At 39.3% G+C, this 20,163-nt stretch overlaps 1 protein-coding gene across 3 annotated transcripts in view; it reads left to right on the forward strand.

Moving 5' to 3' along the window:
- The window catches only part of RBMS1 (RNA binding motif single stranded interacting protein 1), a 190,594-nt gene extending 182,498 nt beyond the window's left edge, over nt 1-8,096 (forward strand). For all 3 annotated transcript variants that reach the window (XM_054044684.1, XM_054044685.1, XM_054044686.1), the window contains exons 11-14: nt 353-463; nt 1,602-1,682; nt 3,301-3,383; nt 5,575-8,096. In XM_054044684.1, coding sequence (XP_053900659.1) covers nt 353-463; nt 1,602-1,682; nt 3,301-3,378 — 270 coding nt within the window. In that variant the 3' untranslated portion in view covers nt 3,379-3,383; nt 5,575-8,096. The remainder of the gene's footprint in view (nt 1-352; nt 464-1,601; nt 1,683-3,300; nt 3,384-5,574) is intronic.
- Nucleotides 8,097-20,163: the final 12,067 nt, after the last annotated feature.

Here is a 20,163-nt window from a genome sequence, read left to right on the forward strand (position 1 = left end):
AACACGGTAAGATTTTTTGGCTCCCGAGGACAGCGTTCTATCGGGGTAGAGGTGTATTTGCAGGTCTATCCATTGTACATCAAATCTTGCACTTTTGGTTGGTAGTTAAGCAATTAGTTTACAAATTCAGATTGGTGCATGTATAAATCGGGTAGTTAGCTATAAAATGGAGTAAAATCCTTAGGATCTTCAAGACCAGCTAGTATCCAGACTCGTTGTTGCGGGTTAGGGAAAACCCTATTGGTATACGCTCTTGGAATTAAAGTCCATGTTTTACATGCCTGAGCCAAAAGAGAAGTGTTATTAAAATCTGGATGGTCTCATTCTTAAACTTGTTTTTTTTCTCCTATAGGGTGCTGTATTGACTCCCTCCATGGACCACACCATGTCACTACAGCCTGCATCAATGATAAACCCTCTGACACAACAGATGAGTCACCTTTCATTAGGCAGTACTGGAACAGTATGTGGCAATTTAATATAAAGCTCAGTATATACAAAGGGAAAATGTTGTGTATTGATTACAATATCTGTGTAGGGTACATGAAAACCAGCCCACTAAGTGTTTTTCCTCCTCAAAATGTAAATAGCTGTTTCCACACTTCAGTACAGATTCTTTAGGGCAGAAGAGTAAGCAGACAAGCTAGTGTAGTAGTGTGAAATGCACTCCAAATACATGGAACAAAGCAAATGAAAGTAGCCCAGTTTAAGCAGTTTTAATTCTAGAACTGGACTTGAAGCAGAAACAATGGTGCTGAGTTCACTCTGAAGGGTTCAGTGTTGTAAATAAATTGTTTGATTCACATACATTTGTCTGATATGAAGACATTTGATCTGCTAAAAACTTCTTACATCTGAATATTAAATTCTGTGCAATGTTATATCTAGCATACCAGATGGTAGTTTGACATAGAGAAGTACCTATACCAATTCATTTAATACAGATGATTGAAGAGACCCGTCTGATGGTAACTTTTGCTCGTTATTGACTTAAGCTAAATTTGAACCACTGACCTAAAGGAACACCATGAGCTTCCTAGTTTAAACTGCATTCCTCATGGAAACAAATACACTAAATTAATAAAAAATAAATGGCATACTTTATTTAGATAAAGTCTGGCCTCCATCAGTGTACTTTATTGCCACTTCTCAAATATAAATGTAATTATCCTCATAACACCTCTGTCAAGCAGAGAAATACTATCCTCTATGTTCACAGATTTGAAACTAAGGCACAAAGATAAGAGCCTTGCTCAAAGTCACACGGTGTATGGCAGAACAAGAATTTGACACAGGTCTTCTGTTACAAGCCAGTTCCTTAACCATAAGATCATTCTTCCTCCTTGGGTACATACTGTTAAGAAAAAGACTCAGACTGGAATTTTTTCGGAAGGAAAATACTTAACCTCTTTGTTTCTGAAGGCCAAAGTTGAGTTTGTGTAATAACACTGATCAGTGGAGTACACCTCACCTCTCTGCATTTTGATGAAGCTTGCTTTGAATCCTCTTCCTTACCAGAGCACTCAAATATATATTTTAAAAAATGTTATGGGGTGTGTATCAGATTTTATTTTAGCTGAACGTATTCTCTGTCTTTTTAGTACATGCCAGCCACAACAGCTATGCAAGGAGCCTACATACCCCAGTATACACATGTTCAGACAGCAGCTGTTCCTGTTGAGGTTGGTAAATTTTATACGAGGCAGGCTATTATAGCCAAAATTGTTTTATTTATTGTTTTGCCAGAAAAAAACATACAGATGAAAACGTTACATTATGCAGGACCTTTAAGTACAAATTCAGTTTTACTAAACTACCACCATGTCATTATTTTCATCTAATAAATGTACTGCACCAACGTGAACTTCTAATGGTTAGTTCTTCCATCCAAGTAGCGATCCAGCCCCGCCCTGCTTAGCTTTGAGATGTGACTGCATGTTGCAGTTCCAGGGGGAGCTATACCATTGACCATTCTCAGTGTCTCCTTGGGCAGTCTTTCCCAGTTACAGGCCTTTAACTCTTAGGGTGTAATCACACTGTGTACACCACTCCTGTCCATCAACCATGTCCTCAACAGGTCCAGCTGGATTTTGGCCCCTGCTTAGACTTCTGACCCATGGCCACTAAAAAAATGTAGTGACAGAGAATAGCGTGTTCAAATCAAAGTAGTATTTATTCATCCACAGGAAGGAAAAGGGTTAAGGAACAAAAAGCCTATATGTGTATTATCTTACTTAAACCTTAGCATTTCCTTGCAAGTTTACATAGGCCCCACTTATCCCAAGAACCCCCAGCATTGGGGCTGGGCAAGGCAGATTTCATCCCTGCACCTTCTCATTCCCTAGTGTTTCTTTTATCTCCCTCTGCCCACACCCTGAAGTTTACAGGCCAACTTTTATCCATTTCAGAGTCTGTTTGTCCTGAGACACTTGTACTGGTCAGTATGATTTACACATCTCCCCAGATGTGTCAGAGGCAAACTTCCAGTGGTGGATTCACTGTATTGTCCTTTTAAGTACCAGACATTGAATTATGCTGTGGTATTGTAGCTGTGCAGGTACCATGATATTACCTCATCTCATTTCATCTGATATCTTTTATCAGACCAACTTATGTTGGTGAAAGAGACTAGCTTTCATTGGCCTAAAGAAGAGCTCTGTATAAGCTTGAAAACTTGTCTCTCTCACCAACAGAAGTTGGTCCAATAAAAAATACTAGCCCATTCACCTTGTGTCTCTAGCAGTTGAATTAGTCATCGCCTGGTTACTGGGATATGTGTTGAGAGCTCTAGCGGAACTAATCCTTAGTGTTCCATAGAGCCAGCCACACTACAGTACTCAAGCAGATAGACACAAAATTTATGGGAATACAGACATCTGTTTTTCACACTGACTCACAGCACAAAGATGGTGACTTGTAGTGGTCTACAGAAAACTTCAGAATTTATTCACTCATTTTTTAATATGTTTGTTTGGTTCTATTCTGTTAATCTCATCACATTGTCTAGTTATTGCTATAGCAATTTAGGAAATAGAACTTGTATTTGATCACTTTATATTTAATTAGATCTTCTATTATAAATAAAAATTAAGGCCAAGATGGATGCATCAGATTTGGGGTGCCTAACTTGAGAAACCTTAGAGAGGGGCTTGGTTTTTTTAGAAGGCTGGAGGAGAAGATGCTTAACAGTTTCTGAAAGCCAGGCCCAGTCAAGTGTCTTGTGTCAACAGAATACAGAGGCATCCAAAATCTCTAGGCATTGCTGGGCATCATGTCTCAACTCCTTTTCCTCTTTTACAGGAAGCTAGTGGTCAACAGCAGGTTACAGTAGAGACGTCCAGTGACCATTCTCCATATACGTATCAGCAAAACAAATAACTGAGGTAGGGGCTTGTCCTGTTACTCTGAAAAAGACATGAATTCAAAACTAAATGTACAATATACTGCAGCTTACAAAAGTGATGTAATCTAAATAAAACTGCTAATAATTTAGGGCCAGTGCCCAGCGTCAATTTGACTTTTGCCAGAGTAAAAAATTAGAAAAAATAGAGTACAGGCTTCAAGATTAGGCCCTTAATGAATTATCTGAAATAATTTATTAGTACTTTCTCTGGCGCACAATTGCATGCCATTCTACCTTAACTTTTCACATTGAGACATCAGTGCTTCCATGCATGTCATCGGACTTGTTCAGAGAACAGTTTGAATCCCAGCACTAACTTGGAAGTGGGTTTCCTACAGAGAAGCAGTACCACCCCCAGTGGGATGATGCAATGGAATCTCCTCAAGGAAATCCTTGTTGAGTTTCACTTGTAAAGACTCCCCTTCCATGTCTTTACTACTGTAGAAAGGAGACCGACTGGTCAACAAAGCGTTAGTCCTGGCTTAAATTTGTCTCAGAGTTAGTTAATTTCCTTCTTTTCATAGAGAATGTTCCATTTGCTTTTCTTAATAAGTCACTCATTTGTTTGGACTGTAACCCCTTCCATGCAGCACTGCTTTTTATAGCTTGCCACCTTTAAAGTGTTGTTTGCTTTGACCATTTCCCTAGCATTCCATTTTCTTCATTCCATCCTTCCAAGACCTACGCTTCTCTGCTTTGTCTTTCCCCCAACCATCATGAACCCTATACTTCAGTTGCATACATTTTTGTAAAGTTTTGTTAGACTTCACACTGAAAGAACTTTATTCATGCACTAGAAAGTGAATCTCTTGCTGCATTGTTTATGTGCCCCGAAAGGTTCATAAAAGTTCATTTCTATAGCTCTCATGACACAGGTTTATTAGAAACACAGAAAGCACCAGCAGTTTTATGATTGTGCACCTTCTGTACGTATGACCCTCTCCTTCTGAACCAAATCCTGTTTTCCTACTGCACATTTACTGATACATACATTTCTCAATTACCTTTGGTTTTGCAGGTCAAGTATGTTCTGTGGTAACTGGTAACATTGCTTTCATCCCAAGTATTCAGATAAGAATTTCTTCTGTACTCAAGAAGTCTAATAATTGTCATATAAACAGATTCAGTAGCTGAGCACATTTTATCCGATTCCATATAATAGTGAATGTGTCTGCGTGTTTGTTACTTGATATCGGCCAAATACTGGCCCCTACAGGAATCCCAAGTAAACAGGCCTTGCACATTCCCATTCTTCCTTTTGAGGTTGAGGGGCCTAAATCCTACACTTCGCGATTAGCCAGGCACATCCTGTGGACTGTTACTGCACCATGGCCCCTGCATGCTCCCAATTCAGGGCATCTGGCTTGTGGGTCAGTATAGATCGGATGCATGGTCTTGTCCTAAGCCTTCTCTGTGGGCCTGTGGAGACCGCTGCTGCCAAGCAGTGATCCAGAGCACACAGGGAAGCAAAGTTCTGCTCTTCATATCCTGGCCCTAGCAACAGACAAGTATTATCTCCACTCGTTTGGGGCTTTGCATTTTCACAGAGCAGAAGGGACAGCATTTGGCCTCTTGAAGAGATGGTAAAACTGCTACCCAGTTTCTCTGAGGCATATTATAGTAGCCACCATTGGAAACACTGAGCACTCCCCTTAAAAGTCAATATTGCATGAACGTAATGTCTTAAGAAGCATTGTTATCAGTGTTTACATGCACTATGAGTCAGTATGGTCCCTATAAGTAATGAATAGCAGGGTGGAGAAGAGTATTAAAATTACTAAACTGAATCTGCTAAATAATGTTCCTCCCCATGAATGCGCCAACAGTAGTTACCATTTAAAAAAAAAACAAAAAAAAACAGTAGTTTGAGTGCAGGGTCACAGTCCCTAAGCTCTCAGTAAGCAGAACTTCCAGTGGGGAATCAGTAAGGTTGTGTGTGAGGGGGAAAAAAAGGCTGTAATTAGGCAAAGGACCTATCCGGGCAGATGCTGAGCACCCTCAACTCCCAGGGCACTTGGCACCTCCCTGATCAGGTGTCAAGTATGTACATAGGCTCACTTGGTCCTCTCAAAACTACATCTGAGGTAAGAAACAATTTAGTTCATAGATGTCTACAATAGAAGACAATGCAAAAGTAACTCTGCTCTAGCTCCAACTTCTTTATGTTACAGATATCCAGTGTTGACCTTGCCTGGAGAAGGGTGCAAAGGCTGAAACAATCATGGATTTTACTGATCAATTGTGCTTTAGGAATTATTGACAGTTTTGCACAGGTTCTTGAAAACATTATTTATAATGAAATCAACTAAAACTATTTTTGCTATAAGTTCTATAAGGTGCATAAAAAAATCCTTAAATTCATCTAGTAGCTGTTCCTGTGAACAGGTTTATTTTAGTAAGAAAATTTTTATCAAGTGTTATGACGCATTTTTTTTTTTCCAAATTTCTGGGTATGCACAGATGACCACGAAGACTTATTCACATGCATGGCAGAATTTGTATTTTGGGTTTTTGTTTGTTTGTTGGTTTTTCTTTTGTTTTGTTTTGTTTTTTTTTATTGTATGAAATGGGTTTTCTGAAGTTTAAAATAGTAAAACATCTAAAATGATGATCTGTGCTTGCAGTGTGTGAGTGTTGCTACAGTGCAGTGTTGCAGTTAGTGTCTGTTCTCTTAGCTTTCTGTTTTTCTTTTAACGTAGTGTGAAGTGTCTTATCCTTTTCTATAAATTCCAATTTGCCTTAAATCTTTCATGCTGTAGCTGTTTCAGTAAGTAGTCCAAACTAATGGTGTAGAATGCTTTGACCAAATGAGCTGGTCTATTATGCCTTGTAAAACAGCAGCATAGGGCTTTTAAAAGGTAGTCAATAAAAATTGCTGAAAATTTGGCTTTTTTTAATGTGTAGTAGGTGTTTTTAATGATTTTTTCACATAATATGTAAGGTAGTGAAATGCAAGAGGGGAAAAATGTTTTGTGTGAAACACATTTTCTGACTGGGGGAATTTTAATAGGATAAATTGTTTGTAAGGCCATATGCCAATAGTTTCCTCTGATAGTTTGAATGATTTAGGAACTCTGCTGTATGATGCAATGTAAAATCTTTTTTTGCCTTTTTTCAGAAACTAACTTGATGTTCTAGTTTTAGTGTAGGTAGAGGGGGGAATTTGCGGGGGGAATATCACAGAATGTTTTTGTCCTTCCTTTATACTAATGATAGTGCTTTAGATTGATGATTGTGCTGAGACCTAGCAAACAGAAAATTTGCTATTACAGCAAAATGGCAAAAGCTAAGGACTTGTTTGCAAACATAAGCTGAGATGTAAGTAGACGCATAATTGATTGGGTACTAGCTCTCTATAGTAGGTAAATAAAAATAAAAAGACTTGGCACTTTTAAAGGTAACTTTACCAAAGAACAAAGAGCCAGTAACCAATAATTCTGATTTGTCTCAGCATTACGTCTTCTGTACTCTTTATTTTTGCCGGACCAGTTTGCGGTTAGGAGAATGTGCCTTTTTTTGTACATTTGCATTTAGGTTTTATAATTTTAATTGATGTATGGACACAAAAAGCATGAAGGAAGACTTGGATCCAAGCAGTGCCACGCTTTACATCATCACTACAAGTGTTAAGTGTAAAGAAAACCAATTTTGAAACTATGAAATTCCTGATTCATAAATACACAGTTATTTGTATTTTTACGTATTAGATAATTCACTGCTATTAAGCTCTTTTATTACAATGGCATATGTTTTAAATCAAATGATAAATTAAGTTGTCTTCCAAAACTGTGTACTTGTCTGGTCAGCTGTATATGATCAGTTATCTACCTCAAAGTTTATTTCTTTTTGTACTGGGACAGGTTGCTGGCCCTCCCTGTTTCCACAGACCAAATCATCCTAGCTCAGGAGCTAGGGCTAAGCAGTTACTTCATTCAAGTATTTTTTAGTTTTTAAATTGTGAGAGTATTGGAGTATAGATGTCGGTGACATTTCATAGTTTCAAAAGTAAATTGCTGCTCTGAGAAGTGTAGATTCTAGTGAATTACATAGTCATAAGAGATGTTTGTTTTTTCTTTTTTTTTTTTTTTTTAAAGTTGTGGTATTATTGGTTCTATGCTCCCTGGAATATTACTGCTTTGTAAAAGTCCAGACTTCCTGCAGCACCTTCCCTGTATCTGGTATATTGCCATTCTTGGATCTCTCACTACTTGATATTTTTTGCATTCGTTAAAATTGCAATATAATAGCTGTGTTAGAGGGAGGGAAGAGCTGCTGCTAGAAACGTCTGAACTAAGTGCCATACTCATTGTCTGGGTAAGATTTGGGAAATTTAACCTCTGTACATAAAGAAATAATCAGTTACTTAAACATCACATAGTAGACAGCCATTAAATTATAAAAAAAATTAATTTATGAAGAAAGACCTTTTGTACAGATTGAAAAAAAAAGATTTTCATAGAGATATCTATATGATCAAGAGAGTTAATTTTTTATTTTTGTTTTTCTAGTGCCACAAACTTGCCAGTGGTAACTTATTTGTCCGGTTCAAGATAACTCTGTAGTTTTGTTTCCTAGGACTTGTTGTTAAACGCCAAAAGACATTTTTGAACTGTACATTTGATTAGATTGTTAGCTTTTTTCTGTTTTATTTCTTTTGAAAACTTTTGAATAAAAAAGATTGAAAAAATGAAAATGTCTTCTTTCTCTTCAATTCTGACTATATCTGGAGAACGGATGGACCCCAAACAGCTTATGGTGAAACTTTAGCATTTCTTCGTGTTGAACTGCTCAAATTTGGATTCCACTTCTCAGAGGCTCCCCTTCCCTCCCAAATGTTTGTTTAAAATGGAATTTTAGCTTTCTTAAACTACAGGTTATTTATTGTTCTTTAAGAGCAAACAGGAAATGATTTATTATAATAGTTTTATCAAATATCTGATTTGAATGCAAAAGCTATGCCCTTCTTTGCCTCAGTTCAGGCCTACGCACCTAATGGTAAATTCAGGCCTAGCTTTCTCCATAAAAAGTCTGCAAGCAACATGGGATTTAACAGTTACAGTCACTAACGTCACACTGCTGCATAAAAGTGCTTTGCCAGTGCCAGCTGCTGTGAATTAAATTGGCTGAGGATGTACAATCCCAGTGAATTTCACTCAGAGCATTAGCATCACTTCAGTGCAAGTGTATCATGTTAATTGGTCACCTTTAGCCTCTGTCTGACAAAGAAAACATACAGAAGGACACAAACACATTGATGTTCTAAAGAGATTTCCCTCCAATTGTGCTATCTGTAGCAAGAGGTGCTGTTCCATGTGGTATGTGTGTGTTGTCCTGCCCCAGGCTTCTAAACCAAATAACTTACTGCAAAATATCAAAAACTCTTTCCCCCGACCAAGCATTAAATAGCCAAATATCTAAAACGGGTAGGCAACCTATGGCATGCGTGCCGAAGGCGGCACACAAGCTGATTTTCAGTGGCACTCATACTGCCCGTGCCCTGGCCACCAGTCTGGGGGGATCTGCATTTTAATTTAATTTTAAATGAAGCTTCTTAAACATTTTTAAAACCTTATTTACTTTACATACAACAATAGTTTAGTTATATATTATAAACTTATAGAAAGAGACCTTCTAAAAATGTTAAAATGTATTACTGGCATGCAAAACCTTAAATTAGAGTGACTAAATGAAGACTTGGCACACCACTTCTGAAAGGTTGTCAACCCCTGATCTTAAAATATAGCTGTTTCTGGGATGTTGTAGATATGGTGTGAAGCAGACTCAGTACGCGCTAGCCATTTTTGTTACTTTCCCTCTCCTTAGAAACAGCCCTATCTTTTATATATATAATATAGGGCTGTTTCCAAGAAAAGGGAAAATAACAAAATATTGCTTTTTTATATATATTTATTATAACACATACATACAGATGTAGTGACAGCCAGGATGCTGACAGCATGATTTTTCTCCTTTGGAGCTGATCAAAGGAGCTTTGAGTTCCGGTTTGTCTCTGGGGGCCAGGCGAGGGGAGATGATTGTTATTTTAGACTTGCGTAATAAAATAACATCTGTACTAATTCTTATTGCATAAATGAAAAGACTAGACTATACTGCATACTAATTAAGGATAAATAAAATTTAGAGAGATCCATAAGTGAATGTATACTGTGTGTACTGCTTTGTCGAGCTGTTCATCTAACCTGTGGCTCAACAATTCACCCATCTAAAATTAAATGAGCGTGAAGATTTACACAAATCTGTGAGGGACCATATTCCTCTTTACTATCATTCTTAAATTAATTGGAATGAATAAATAGTATTCATGTATTCAAATACGAATGTTCTATTTTATTGCCAATTTTATATGGGGTCTTAATAGCTTTTCTTATTAGCACTATGATGCACTTTAGCTCTTTATTACATAATCAAATATATTTGAAAAGAATCAATACTCTGAGATCAGTGGTTTCTGCCTGGCTGGTGAATATGCCACACAATATATCACCCAGTCTTCAATAATACAGATCTCTGTATCACCGGCGTTGGGGAGGCCAGAGTGCCATAACCCCTCACACACACTTCTTAACAATTGAAACATATGCGCTTTGTGGGATATTTAAGTATTAATTCCTCTGCCACTTTAGCCATGTCCATCACCACCACCATACACACTTCTACAAAGGTTCCGGCGTGTAAAGAGCCATTGTCCCCCACCCCTTAAAACCAGACTGGGAGAGAGAGCACTGTGACCTGGCCAGCACTTGGGTCCCACTTCACATTGAGCCACATGCCAGCAACTGAGCCCTCACCTGTCGGCTAGCAAAACTACAGCGGAAAGGTGCCGGGGACCCTCCAGGTCTGGGAAGCAGGAAAGACCTGTCACCAGAGGGCTTCGGACTGATCAGCAGAGAGAGTAAGGTAAGGAGAGTGGGGTGGGAGGATGGACGTGGTAGGAGGGGCAGGAACTCTAGTAAGGTGGGAGGAGAGGGAGCTCAGGCTCTGAGAGGGTTGGGCTGTTGTGCGTGGGGGCTTCGTCCCCCAATTCCTCCAGTCCTGGTGTCCATGCTCTGTATGCAATATACTTTAAATATACACTGAGTTTTAGGTGTGTATCACACAATTATATATATTATTATATATCGTAAAATTACTGAAGAAGAGCTCTGTAGTTCAAAACTGGTCTTTCTTTCACCAACGGGTAACATGTCTCTTGTTCAAAAATTGACTTGACTGACCATTGAACACAGTTTTGCTTTGTTATTTTGTAGCTTATTTGCCAAGATGCTGTTAATAAAAACATGCTCTCTATTGTTAGCTAAATTAGTATTAGTTATAAAAGTTCTGTAAAACTAGAGTTTTATGCAACTATAATCACATGTGAGACTTGTTCACTGGATAACACTTTGATCATATCTCGTGGTGGTAAATTAATAGGAAAGGAATCCTATTACTGAAAATGTTGGACCAAGACCATTTAGCTCTCGTTCCAGTTCCCCAAACTAATTAGATTGTGTTGTCTAGTGTCGCTAGACAAGGTCTTTCTCAATTCCGACCTGGGCTTCCCATTTGAGTTTAAAAGATTTATAAATTTGATATGAAAAGCAAAGTATCACAATGTAACTGGAATACCAATCCAAATAATACGCTTAAGAATGAATTGCATGATGTTCAGCAGGTTTCTGAAGTTCACTTATTAGGGCCTGGCCAAGAGTTGAGCCATTTTGGTTATACCTCTTCTCTTGAATGAATCTGGATCTCAAGTTGATATTACAGTTGGCCTTATCTCCTGAACGTCTTTGCAAAGTCATTTCAAGAAAGGTAAAGTTTTCAAAAATATCTTAGTTCTATTAACTTTCTGTGAGCTCCTACGTGACTTAGGTGTTTCTGAAAGCTTCAACCACAGTTTCCAATATTTATATATTTGCCCAAAAATATAAATGCGAATGGGATAGGAAAAAATCCTTACTCCTTGATAAAACTAATGGAAACAAAAGTAAATAGGAGAATCATGAATAAATAAATGGTTAAACTAAATATCACTTTGAAAAGATCTGGCCACTACTTTGTGATTCATCTGCAGGACACCCACAGTATGTTGTGTACTCTTGGGAATGTAACTGCTACACTTTGAGAAGGATTCGTTTTATTAATTCTTCCTTTTTTAGTTTTCCTGTGTTTGTATGATGTCTCTTATGGTTAATTTACTGCTTAGTCTTCAATCACAGAAACAAATGGTGCTTTTCGTGTATATGTGGTTTGTCCTTCCTGTGTGTTTCTGTTGCTTGGTTGAGTGTCTGTTTTTTGGAAGGGTATTTTGTTTGTTGATTTTGCTAATATTAATTTAGAAATAAGTGGGGTTTTACAACAAATACTGTGAATATATTTCTTCAGTGTTTTTGTATACTTACTTTGTATAAAGTTAAGACAAACAAATGTGAATACAAATAAATTGAATCTTGTTCAGATAAAAATGCTATTCTTGTAATTAACTTTACAAGAACCAAATAATAAATGAGACAATTCCAACGCTGTCCACTACTTCTACCTAATCAGTAGGCCACCTCTCCAAATACATCTGAGTTTGATGTATGTATATCTAACGTACTGGCCAGGACATGTTAGCCTCTTCGGTGAAGACACAATCTGCCATTCCCATTGCTCCAGACTACATCAGAAAATTCCTTGAACAAGTTGCAGATGAGGATCTCACAATCAGATGCCTCACTTGGAGACAAATGAGTGGGGCAGTCCTAGCTATATTCTAGCATCCTCTTTGTTGTGGTGCCTGTGGAGGGTGTCTCTGTCAGCTTTTCTGAACACCAGCCCTGATCCTGCCTCCTTTCCCCTTCCAGCTCGGAGCTCTCGCACAAAAAGGAGAGTTGATTTGTGCTGAGGTAGCTCCACCATAAGACGTTAGCAGTAATTCTGTACTTACTAGTAAACCAAAGCCATGACATCACCTTCTCCAAAAACCTTGACAATAGCTAATTGAAAAATATCCAACATCTGATAAATGGGATCCCAACCACAAGCAATGGCACTGTATGTAGCTGTATGCCCCACGTACACTCACTACGCTTGTCCCATGGCCGGCTCCAGGCACCAGCGCAGCAAGCGCGTGCAGGGGGCGGCCTGCCGGTCGCTGTGAAGGTGGCAGGCAGGCGGCATGCCTGCAGGAGGTCCGCCGGTCCCGTGGTTTTGGCGGCAATTCGGCAGCAGGGACACCGATGGTGCGGCACCGGCAGACCTCCTGCAGGCATGCTGCCAAATCTGCATGACCAGCAGACCGCCCGCAGGCAAGCCGCCTGCCTGCCGTGCTTGGGGCAGCAAAAAACATAGAGCCGCCCCTGACTTGTCCATTCTGCTCTTGCCAGCCACTCTGGAATTATTTGCAAACCTTCATGTGCATTGGGATACAACATCCAATCCTCTGCTGTCCAACAATGTCTTAATGTGAACAAGCTAGCATGTTATTTTGATGGTCTTTAAGCCATACGTGCAGTTACCTCCCAAATACACTAACAGAGCTTGCAAAACTGGCATACTCCTTTCAAGTGAGAAAGATCATCTGTGTCAGTTTCCTAGCCAATGGATCCTGGCATTGATTAATACCAAACAAGGCTGAGCTTCTTGGCTTTCTCACTTGACCATTTAATTCTGCCCGAAATATGGCTAGAATATACAAAAACAATTCTGTCTGGTAACTTCTTTTGCAGCTGTTAAGAAAACAAACTATGTCAGAATATCAAAGATTATGGGGCATGGGTGGCTGAAGGGCTCTGGTAGTAGGAGTCTTTACCTTTCAGGTGACAAGTTCACATCTAACCCACCTCGGTAGTAGCTGAAAGTCATTGTCAGCTGCTAGCCGTGCAGTGGCTTATAGAAAGAGTTCATTTCCTAGCAAATGAGTGGCCACATCACAAAAATCACCATTATATTTGGATCTTTTTCCCCCTAGTCTCAGCGGAAAAGCGAATTGGTGACTGGAGTAGAAGACTGAAGGTGATGTTTTCAGAACAAGACTGAGGCATAGTTCAAGCTATCAATCCTGCCCCTTTCAGCAGCATTAATTTACTTAATATATTAGAACCACAGTTAACAAATCATTCTGAATTCTGCTATAGCTCATTAACCTGCCTTCAGCCAATTAACAATTCATTCCTCCAACTAATTTACTGTGAGACTGTCACAGACTTAAGGAATTAATGTATTTGTTCCCTAACTATTTCCATAATTACAGCCCACCCCTAATAAGCACAGTGGGCCACATTCAGATCCCCTAGCTTACTCTGAACAGCACCTTATTCCAAGTAGCCTTATTGTTTTACAGGTGTTAGCAGGGGCAAAATGGAATCTGAAACAACAGACTAACTCTTGCTCCCATTTACTCTGCACTTGTGCTGGTGCAACTTTACTGAGCTCCCGGGAATCACGCCAGATTTACTTGACCAACTTGTTCATCAGCTGGTTATATTGAAATTGTGATACATTTTTGGGTTGCATATATCCCGAAGCTACATCTAGAAAGGGTTTGAAATTAATGGAGTTAAATACTGGTTTAGAGAAAAGGTGCTAGAAATAGAGGGTGCCCAAACAGGATCATTTAGCAAGTGGATCAAGTTGTCCCACATCGCATATTCTAACTACTTGTGGTCAGCAGTGGCAAATGACTTTGTCCCTTGTGTTATTTAAAGCTTTCCTGAGGAACTGCTTATAGAAAAAATAGACTTGGCTAATTTTATCTAGACTTCTATGTATTTATTAATATTCCATGCATGGCAATGCAGTAAGACTATTATTCAAGTGGAATTGGAGGAGTATGTTTTCAGAGAACTCCAAAATTTCACTCGTCTCTTAAACAACAGAGTGAGTTCATTTCAAACATGCCTTAGAAAAGCCAGCCTGTCCTGGAAGAGTATAAACTAAAAGAAAAGATAATCAACTGTCATCATCTGGGTGCTGTCCTGAGTTCCACACCTGCCTTCAACATCCCAGCCTCATATGGAATATTTCAATATGCAAAAATGACTCCAGCTGTCAGCAGGAGTAGCTTTCACATGTGACTGGGTGGGAGGCAGCTTGTCAATGAGATGGAAGCACGGTGGTATAACCTGTAGAGTGCCACAATGCAACTTGTATCATCACTTTTCAGAGAAGAACCATATGGCATCTTGAACCACATGTGAGACCAAATCATCTTAGATTCCAAGACTAGAAGGGACCATTGTGATCATCTAGTCTGACCTCTTGTATAACACAGGCCACAGAACATCCCCTAAAAATTACTCCTAGAGCATATCTATTACGGGGGGGAAAAACAATCTTGATTTAAAAATTGTCAGTGATGGAAACTCCACCAACACCCTTAGTAAATTGCTCCAATGGTTAATTACTCTCACTGATAAAAATTTACACCTTCTTTTCAGTCTGAATTTGTCTCGCTTCAACTTCCAGCCCTTGCATGATGTTACACCTTTCTCTGCTAAACTAAAGAGCCAGTTATTAAATATTTGTTCCCAATGTAGGTACTTGTATGCTGTAATCAAGGCACCCCTTAACCTTCTCTTCATTAAATTAAATAGGTTGAGTTCCTTGAGTCTATCCTTATAAGGCATGTAGTGGTGGGGTTTTTTGTTTCATTTTAAATCTTGGGCTGCCCGTGTTTCTAAAGCCTCTATGTCCAAAAATGTGGTTTTAAGGTTCCCCTTTCTTTTACAATGCACCTCCCTAACATTTGCACTACTCTTTTTTCCAAGGATAGCCTTATAAAAAGGAAGTGGTAAGATCACAACTCTGACTTAAGAGTGAGATTACACCATGCCTTTCACTGGAAGAAATGTAGCACTGGGACTTCACCTCACAGTACTGAAATGCTGGTGAAAATTCATCATTCAGTTACAAAAATGATTTGAACAGTTCCAGCAATTCTTTTCCTGAAAATATTTTGCAGATGAAAAAGTCACCAGTCGTGTCTGAGAAAATAGTTGGCTACAAAAAGAACACACCACTGTAAGTTATGATTCTCATCTATTCCAGATGGTGATCATGTGACCAGCCCTACTGTGTTCAGATATGGCCCTGATAGAAACTGTAGTGAATTTACTAAGCTTATTTGATGCCCTGCAGCACTAAACACAACCATTTCAAATGATCCTCTGTACCCAAACATCCTGGGGGGAAGGAGTGTAAGAATGGTGTGGAATCTTGTTCACAGCAGTTTTGAGAAAAGAAAAAGTGAGATGGGGGTAATTCCCTTGAGCAAAAGAGAGTGCAGGGCTTTATTTTATTTAACCACTAGAGGGCATCTTCATTTTATTAATAATCAGTAGTTGAATCCCATTCTCTATATGTGCCTAGGATATTATATATTTATAGGATTGTCATTAAAAGAATAACTTTATCCAGCCCCTGCAAAACACAACATAACCTTTCACACTCCCAAGATTGTGATTTTTCCATCACAGAGAAAAACAAGTTTGTCTCGAAGGAGAAGAAACCTTTATCATTTTGATTTGAGAAGTGAAATACATAAAGCCAGCTTATATTTATCCCAACTGGACAGTCTTCTTATAATGGGTGCCCATCATGGGAATGGGGAGAGGAAGCTGAATAGAGTAACTAGAAAAAAAAGCAAAGCTGCTCACAGGTGGGGATGGGTGGAGGGGGAGAAATACTAAACCAGTTTCTCATTTCAGGGTGTTCTGGGCACGTAAGAGACAATTTGGCAGCATTGGCTTCTTATAATAATCTCAAGTTGAAGGATTTAACTTTACACCGGGTCTAGACGGTTCTTTCAGCTCCAGGAGAGTCAGCCATTTCAGCCCAGAACGTCTGCATGTCTTCTCTCTGGTTTTCACTCTTGGGGACAGGCAGCTCTTGGTTTTGCTTTGAGTTTATAGTTTCAAGTACCCAAAAAACTCAGGGTGTAGCTCAGGCAAAACCCCCATGTTTCATATTGTCAGGGAACCAGCATGTGGGTCATTCAGATGCTCTGAATGTTTCAATACACACAGAAGGAGTGAAGAGGATGTACTGAAAATTTAAATCAGGCAAATTTTGCATGGTTTCTGATTGTTGTGTGTCAAACACCTCTCCCTGCTCTTCTCTGCAAACCTACCTCAACAAACCATCCTCTACTAGCTATCAAAATAAGATCTGGCATTGCTCTCCAAATTCTTAATGGGGAAAAATGTTTTGTCTCGTCATACTGCATATGATTAAGACAAGGCAGTTTGAACCAATGAACAAGCAGCAACACAGGCTATTAGGTGTTCAGATCTTTAAGTCCTTATGCAGGCCAAACTCCCATGGGACCAATGGAAATTGGCTTGTGTAAAGATTTCAGAATTTAACCCATAAACATTGAAGAGAGTTGTGTATGGCTCTGTATGCTGTGGAATGCCCAACAGTAAAATCCACAGTATGGGGACAGCACAAGATAAGGCCAACAGCCTTTTTTCACCCACACAGTCCTATTCTTGGACCTGGAATACCAAAACCATTCTGGAAATTTCTGCCAAGCTTTCCTTCTTGCTTGCAAGCAATTAAGTGACTCGCTTCTTCGCCTGTTCAAATTGCAGGGTACAGACAGAGAACAACTTGAGCAAGCCAGTCAGTGTATGCCCCCTCTTGAATAGCAAATATAAAATATTGTAAAGCCTAAAATTTAAAGCTATGATTTTGCATACACCCCTGACCTCAGGCTGCTTAGTGCAAAGTAAATTTTACATTAATCCATTCATATAAGTCAGTGCACAGTTAGAATTTCAGGACTATGGGCTGCTTTTTGTTATATTGATATCTATGCTAGTTGCACAAAATCAGATATTGCTTTGATGTGTATAGGGCTGTGCAGACAAGTGTACACTGAAAGTAGTGCAAGCCACAGAAGGAACCACCTTCACTGGATTTCAGCAGTCTCCCAATGTCAAATAACCTCCAGGCACATATAGTAAGTTAAGACTGAGATGTAGCAGCCTCACCTCTCTATTGAAAAGCAAGGTTAAGTGATTAATCCCGGATTTGGTAGCTGAAAACAGATATGTAGGGCTTGATCCTGCCATGGATTTGAGGTTCTCTCTACCTAAGGAGTGCAGGGTCTGCCCTTTAGGGCCCAATCTCCTCTGTTTCATAGAAGTCAATAGGGGAGAACATGTGCAGTTGCAGGGTTTAGTCCTTTGTTACTTTAAGAAGTTGCTTTGGAGTGTCAATAAGAGAAAGAAGAACCTTACCAGTGTCTCAAAACACCCATTTTGTAATCTTACGGTTTAAGAATACCTGTTAAAATGTCTGATTGCCTGGTTTTCAATCAGTCAAGCACAATCTGTTTTTGCCATTCGATCTTTGAGCCAAAACATAATAGTTCTCATTCTTATTCCTTTACTACTGCAATGAAAAGAGCTATTCAGATTATGCTTGGCTCATGGGACCCAGCAGGTTTTTGGGGTTTAGCATGCACTCACTGCATGCCTGACTTACTCATGGGTGGGCAGAAAGTACACGTGCAATTGCTGATTTAACAGCAGCAGCATTTGTTCTTTGTACAGATCCAGATCCAAATGTTTGGGGAGGATCTGCATTTTTTATTATCATCACTATTTGTTGCAAAGATAATGGCTAGCAGCACAGTTCAGACCTGGATATTTTGTTCAGCCTTTCTCTAGTTATTTGTGGTCCTTTCTATATGTTCTCTAATATCTGTAGTACAGTTAATTTGACTGCTATGTAGGCACGATAAAGGCTTTTTGTACTATGCAGCATATTGGATCTCAATCATGCCACCTGATTTATGAAGCAGGGCCTCTCCCTTCAAAGTGTCTCATTAAAGTGGTAGATTTTCAGTTGTAAAAATGACACATTGATTATTTTAAACTTCTGTTTTGGTGAAAGTTATGTTTTTCACACAATATTTAATAACATCCCTTTATTGTTTCTGGATATTGCAGCACATACATTCTGCTTACACCAACACATCTGCAATATCTTGGCAAACCACTGGAATCTCAACACCAGTTTATTTTTGTAGCATTAAGGGAATGTTCAATTATTTTCCTTCTTCCGTTACTTCACGGTAATGAGGGAGAAATAAGTCAGACATATTAGAGGCTCAGCATAATATACAGGGCCAGATCCACAGCTGTTGCTGAGGAGCAGGTGGGTACAAAGGTAACTTTAAGCGACATTTCCTGTCCCCAAGTTCTGGAGCTGCTTTGAACTAGGCTAGTCGTCCAGAAGTCTGAGAAGCCTGAAGATTGCTCTACCTTCCACCAGCTTCCAGCAGCTCCAATAGGCTGATGCACCAAACCGACTGCTGGGGCAAAGGAATGGCTGACCCCTCTCTCGGGGCCATGCCCCCTATGTTGACCATATGACATGAACAGGGGGAGGTCCTTCAGGGGGAGCCGGGCAAACTGGTTTTAGGACTTGGTAAGCCAGTTTCAGGGCAATTCCACAATACCAGAGTTGTACAAAATGGACCCACTGGAGGGCAGGATATGGTCCATGAAGTCTATTGTGTAAAATCCCATTTAGTCAATTCTTAAATGTTGTAAAGTTCAAGCTATGGCCAAATTCTAATCTCATTGAAGTCAATGGCAGAATTTCCATTAACTTCAAAGGGAACATGTTACATGTTGGAGCCCATAGAGTATTGCCGTAGACATACAGATTATTTCATCATGAGTAAGGGTCCTGCATGCTAGCTAAAATTTTTAACAGTTGCTATTTAAAATACACGTATAGCAGCATGGTGAGGTTGTGATTATGACGTAGCAGCCTGAAACATGTATAATTTTGTTTCTATTTAAATATTGTACCTACATTTTGTAGAAACATCACACACATATCAGACTACCTATCTACTTAGCTGATAAGTCAATAAGGCCAATATTTTTTAAAGTGTCTACTAAGTTTTTGGTGCTTCAGTATTTGTGTGTCCAACTTGACTCATCTAGGACCTGATTTTCAGATGGGCCGAGCACCCACAACTCTAGTTGACGTCAATGTGAGTTGTCGGTTCCCAGCATCTCCAAATATGAAGCCCCGGGTGTCTCAAGCGAGGCATGTACAATTAACGGATACTTTTGAAATTTTTGTCCTAAATAGTTATAATTTGGCTAAAACCTGTATCACTGTAGAAATAGCTGGGAGAAAACAGGGGCCAGTGCCATGTGACCAGACTGCTCTTCACTGGCCACTAAGTAGCGATCAGACCTTGGTCAAGATGGGAACGACTGTGTTATATGATTAATTCTTATTTGCATTGTCTCTCCTAACTGAGAAAGAGTGTCTTAGGAAGTAGGACCATTTAGTCTCCATGGTCAGTGAAAGAAGTTTATCAGAAAATTGATGTATAGTCATACAACAAGAATATCATTGTAAATGAATTTGTATACCATCAAAGCAGCCCCTCTTGACTTGTTCACAAAACAGGCGTCTGGATCTCCATATCTAATTGTTAAATTGTACCCACGCTGTATTTTATTGCCACAAAATATGTAAATCCCTGGCATGCCTCTGTTGTGGCCACCCCAGCATTCTTTGTTTATGCTAAGTTTGAATGTATTCTAGCACATAGTTTTTATCCTCCTGCTTACTTTTAGTACATCTCCAGTATAAGTAATACATTGGCATAGCTTTGCCATTTGTCAGCCAGCAGTCTGGTAACACATTTGCTCGTCAATCTAATTTTAACCTTTTCTCACACAAGCACTTGGTATTTCATGTAAATCAACCAGCCATTCTGTCTTTTACTAGGGCTG

Source organism: Malaclemys terrapin, chromosome 11 (genome assembly GCF_027887155.1).
Source record: "Malaclemys terrapin pileata isolate rMalTer1 chromosome 11, rMalTer1.hap1, whole genome shotgun sequence".
Taxonomy (NCBI): domain Eukaryota; kingdom Metazoa; phylum Chordata; order Testudines; family Emydidae; genus Malaclemys; species Malaclemys terrapin.